This window comes from Thunnus thynnus, chromosome 6 (genome assembly GCF_963924715.1).
Source record: "Thunnus thynnus chromosome 6, fThuThy2.1, whole genome shotgun sequence".
Lineage (NCBI taxonomy): Eukaryota > Metazoa > Chordata > Actinopteri > Scombriformes > Scombridae > Thunnus > Thunnus thynnus.
This window is the reverse complement of record NC_089522.1, coordinates 26,317,712-26,322,940: the sequence shown is the minus strand read 5'-3', so window position 1 is coordinate 26,322,940 and position 5,229 is coordinate 26,317,712. Positions and strand designations below refer to the sequence as shown.

Sequence of the window (5,229 nt, the reverse complement as noted above, 5' to 3'; positions counted from 1 at the left end):
TCTCCCATCATAAATACTCCTCATATGGAATTTATCAACGCTATACAGTCTGCGTGGCGTCCAGAAGGACTTAATTGCTTTATTTTCGATGTGACAGAGAATATGGCTCCTTCATTATTGACTCTACAGGTGCCCAACCTTATATGTTGGTGAAGCTGGATTAGTTCCTACAACTGCTTTACATTTCCATAGTGGCATATATTTATCTAATGATTGTTATTCCAACTGTTATTAATGTTATTTACATGCTGAAGTGTCGTCCTTATATTTGTGTCCTTGAAATGATTCCTCTGTTATTTGCTTAAAAGCCAGTGCTAATATACAGCAGATCACTATGTTTATGTTGTACCTACACTTTCTCTTTTACATTAAAACACTTCTAAAGAAAATATCAGATGAATAACCGTCAAGATTTATTTCAATTTGACACATAAAACGTCTTCCATAAATAAATACCATGTATGTATACATTTCTGAGGTCTGTAAAATTCAGTTCACATGAAACTACAAAGCCTGTTTACAAAATGTTATTACACAAGATCAACTTCTAGCTGACAATATACAGAATAGATAAATATATTAAACACATCGTGAAAGGGATTTATAAACAGATCTCCTATTGGTGTTCTGTAGATACTTCGCACCAAGGTATATAACAAACAGAAAGGTCAGCGCAGAGACGTGCGGTAAAGTGCCTGACAGCACAAGACGATCTGCAAACTTGTAGACAACAATTAGCATCACAGCAACATTTGTTCCATTATGGGCTTGCTGTCAGATTAGTTGCACATCTCCAGTGGCTAAAAATGACAACTTTATTTTCATTCTCTGACTTGACTGATGTTTTGAATTGAAATTGATTTGTAGACTTTGGCAGAGGCAGAACAGCTCTGGGGGGCAAAAATACTGTCAGTGGACGGTCTGATGGAGAGTTTCTGTGTTGTTTTTTTAGTTAGGAAGCAAATCCGGTGACAGACTGAAGGAGTATAAGAGGAGGTAGTTGGTGTTACAAAGACAAACATTTGTGCTACTAAAACGTTTAATATTAAAGCCCCTGCAGAACTACAGAGTTGTTTTCAATTATTCTGGCTAATTAGACCTCTAGTCAGGTTGAGATTGGTGGAGCTACACTGTGAATTACATGATATCACCAAACTCTATGAACTAGTGACAATGATAACAGTGTAAATAGTCACAAACTAAAGCTGCAGTCCTACCAGGTGAAATTTACTCACATGATGCATTAAAAAAAAAAAGCAGGCGGGACAGGAAATAGTGTGAGTAGGTTTGTAAACATAAACTGTGGAAGCTAGCATGGCTATCAGGCTAACAACATCATTCCACAAAGTTGTAAATTATAATTATAAACACTTCACTGTTATTATTCTGTCACCATTATTGCATTTACAGCCAAGCTGCTTCCCTCCTTCTCCGCTGCTCGTATTATTTCGCCCTGCAGTTATAAAACAAGAAGATACACAAACAATATTTCCAAAATGAGAGGTCAATCCCGACCCCTCTCTCAAACTGCCTGTTTCAGAGTCTCATGATTTCACAGGTCAGTCAGATTGAACACTGTGCAAAGGAAAAGAGCCAGGGGTCAATTCACGACTGAGAGCGGATACAAGTCTTCTGTAGAAATTAAAAGGGAGTGAAATCTGTTCCGACTGTACTTTAACAGTCCAAGATCCGAGCCTTTTCTGTATTCTTCATGCCATTTAGTGCGAATATTTGTGCACATATTGAGCATTTCAAATTCTCCCACTTATCTGCATGTCACAGCACCCCAAACAGTCTTGAGACGAGCTATAATCAGGCAACATAAGTAAAAAAAACACCTGTGTGGGTGAATCATGGGTGTGTAGGGGCTTTAAATTATGTAGTTTATGTTGTTAGCCTAGCTGCTAATGTAACCATGCTAACCTACAGCTGTCTTTAGAAGCTGGTTCGCTATCCTGCTGAGATTTACTGTATATATTTCACAATTGTAATGATCTTACATAATACTGTATATTATTTATTCAAGTCCAGATGAAACAGCATTTCAAGAGTGTTTAACTTCCGTATCGTGACATATTTCCGAGTGAAACAGGATAGACAGGTGGGATTTGATTTGAACATTGAGAAGAGGGTGAGACATAACGAACCTTAGCTCTGTGCTACTAAAAGTTGAAGATTGATTGATGGGTGGACGTCATGATATTATTGGTTCAAACCTATGTAAGCAAACGTCATATTTTGTTTTACAGGAAGAAAACATAATTGGATTTTAATATAAGAATACAAAGAAATTGATTTTTTTGGCATATATTGTTAAATAGGTGCACAATATGACCGGGGATGTCATCTAAAAGGGTTAAAAAGGCATTTAATCTCAATTTTCATATTTTTGACAATTTGCTTGTGTTAGCAAATGTGGGTCTCTCGCTTCTTGTTGTCGAGGTTCACCAATGAGACTGTTCAGTTAAATAAATACCTACAACTATGTGAGCCACAGTTTGGTACAGTTACATGACGTGATGCATTAAATGGCTTTAGTTAGAAACATTAAACCAGACCTCTAGTCGACACAACATGATGGGTTTGTTCTGTATGAACAGGATGTGTTACACTTACTCTTCTTTTTTTCCCCCTGTTTGTTGTTGTTGTTGTTGTCTGTCCTGTTAATGTTTTCTTGTTGAATTGGAATAAATGTATAAATAAGTGTTAGATGAAACAGGGTTCTGTGTGTTAGTGCTGTTGAAGAGTGTGATTCATCTGAGTGTGCTCCACTCCAGTAACACGTGTACCCGCAGCCTGAGCACCTGAAAAGCACAAGTGCATTTGTTATCAAGAGACACAGAGATACATTATGCTGAAGATTAGATCATTGTTGTTGAGTTCATACTGGCGACGTCTATTCAAACATCAGTTCTAACATCTAATTTAAAATATATAATCAAAGCATCAGTAACACATGTATAATATATAATAAAATGTCCATCTTTCACAGTTGTTCTTACTTCATTTTTTGTTTATGAGCACTAAAAATGGTTATTTAAATATTTCCAAAAGCATTTCGAAGAACTCACTCATTTTTCTGTAGTGATGACATACATTACAATGCCACTATAATGTCCCACTAGCACTCTGAAGTACACTAAAGCCAGTATTTACAACACAGTTACAATACTGATGCAAAAGTATGACAACTACTACACCACAAACAAAACCCCCGTCACAGAGAACAATGATCTCAGCCTTAATAAATAACTCTAACTGGCAGAAATAACAACAATCTTAGGGACTTTTACAGATAATTTCCTAAATGAGACTCATTTTTAAGAAATGCTGAATGTGCTTGTATCATCCTCCGTCACATTTAACCTCCTGTTGACCTTGCTGCTCACTTCCTCCTGGTCTGTGACGAGCTCGTTGCTCTCATGAGATGAATCCTTCATCACGCTGTAATACATCGGCACATGGTACTCGGCCGCTTTCTCTTTGTGTTGGTAGTTGCACTTGCAGAGCTTTTTGAACGCGACGCGAAACTTCTGCGACATGAGGTTGTAGATGATGGGGTTGATGGCACTGTTGGTGTAGATGCACATCCGGCAGAAGAGCAGGAACCAGGTGTTGTGGTAAGGAGGGTCGATGAAGGAGTTGACCACCACCAGTGTTCGGTAAGGCATCCACAGCAAGGCGAAGAGGACGACCACCACAGCCAGCATCTTAGTTATCTGTTGTTGCACCACAGAAAAAAAGATCGAGGAGCAAGGGAATGAGGAACAGAATGTAATTATGTGACAATAATGAGGAACTGTACAATTATCGTTAAGGTAACACACATGCTGCATGCCATGACTCATTGTCAGTGTAATAGATGTTGTAATAACACGACTAAGTTCACGGTCATGTTTCTAAATATATTTATAAGTATATTTCTAAGTATACTCGCAGTCTTTACTTAGAAACAGCAGTGCTTTGAGCTAAATGCTAACGTCAGCATGCTCACAATGACAATGCTAATATGCTGATGTTAAGCAGGTTTAATAGGGCGGCAACTAACGATTCTTTCAATTGTCAGTTAATCTGACACTCAATTTCTTGAATAATGCCCGTTATAATTTCTTAAAGGGGAACATGACTGTCAGAACCAAATTTCATGGCAATCCATTTACATTTAATAGTTGTTACTCAAAACCATAAATGTCAACCTCATGGTGGCTCTGGAGGAAACGTCAGGGGATCACCAAAATCAGTAGGATCCATCCTCTGGGCACCATGAATGTCTACAAATGTCATGTCAATCCATCCAATAGTTGTCGAGATTTTTCACTCTGGACCAAAGTGGCGGACCAACTGACCGACTGTACCGTCTACAGAGCTGTGTGCCTAAAATAAGATGTTTGTTTTCCAGTGTTGTACCTGTTTCCTTGCAGAGACTGCACCCTTATTGGCCTTGTTAGTACTGTTGGAGTGACCCTGGTGAACCGACCCTCCTCCGTCTCTGTCGTTGAGATGCGAGGGCAGAGGGCTCATGAACAAAATCCTGGCGATGAGCCCGTACAGCACAGTTGCCACAGCGAGCGGGATCACATAGAACAAAGTGAAGTCCAGGAAGTAGATCGGCATGTAAAGGCTCCTGGAGACACGGTAGCCACAGGTAACCACCACTCCGTTGGTATAGACGGTTTCATCTGTGTCCACTAAAAAGAACCACATGATGCAGTAGAGTGAGGTGAACACCCAGACTCCAGCTATGATCCTCTTGGCGCGGGAAACGGTACATATGAACTGTGCCTTTATGGAGTGACAAATAGCGATGTATCGTTCGATGGTGAACGCTGTGATGGAGCAGGACGACACATTGATGCCCAGGTACTGAAGGTAAGTTATACACAAGCATCCCGTGTAGCCGTAAATCCAGAAGGCGACAACATCAGAGATATTAGGCAGCCCCGCAGCCAGGAGCACAATGAGGTCTGCGACAGCCAGGCTAACGAGGTAGCAGTTAGTCGGGGTCACCATGTGTTTAGTGCGCAGCACAACCAGCACCACCATGATATTCCCAGCAATCCCAACTCCACAGATGAGCATGGTCAAAAATATTGTTATGACCTGCTCTTCAAGAGGGTTCAAAGGTATTTGTGTCAGATTTACAAGCTTAGTGACATCCTGAAAGATGGTTGTGTTGTTCTCCATTGTGCTAAAGTCCAGTGGCCACAATTCAGTTGATCTTCAGGGGCA

General features: G+C 39.9%; 1 protein-coding gene across 1 annotated transcript; it reads right to left on the bottom strand.

The window, feature by feature from the left end:
• Positions 1–454: 454 nt before the first annotated feature.
• LOC137184915 (thyrotropin-releasing hormone receptor-like) lies at positions 455–5,229 on the bottom strand. Its single transcript, XM_067593041.1, has 2 exons — positions 4,408–5,229; positions 455–3,719 (listed from the first exon to the last, which is right to left on the bottom strand). Exons 1-2 carry the CDS (start codon positions 5,182–5,184, stop codon positions 3,321–3,323), a joined length of 1,176 nt encoding a protein of 391 aa, XP_067449142.1. The 5' UTR covers positions 5,185–5,229; the 3' UTR covers positions 455–3,320.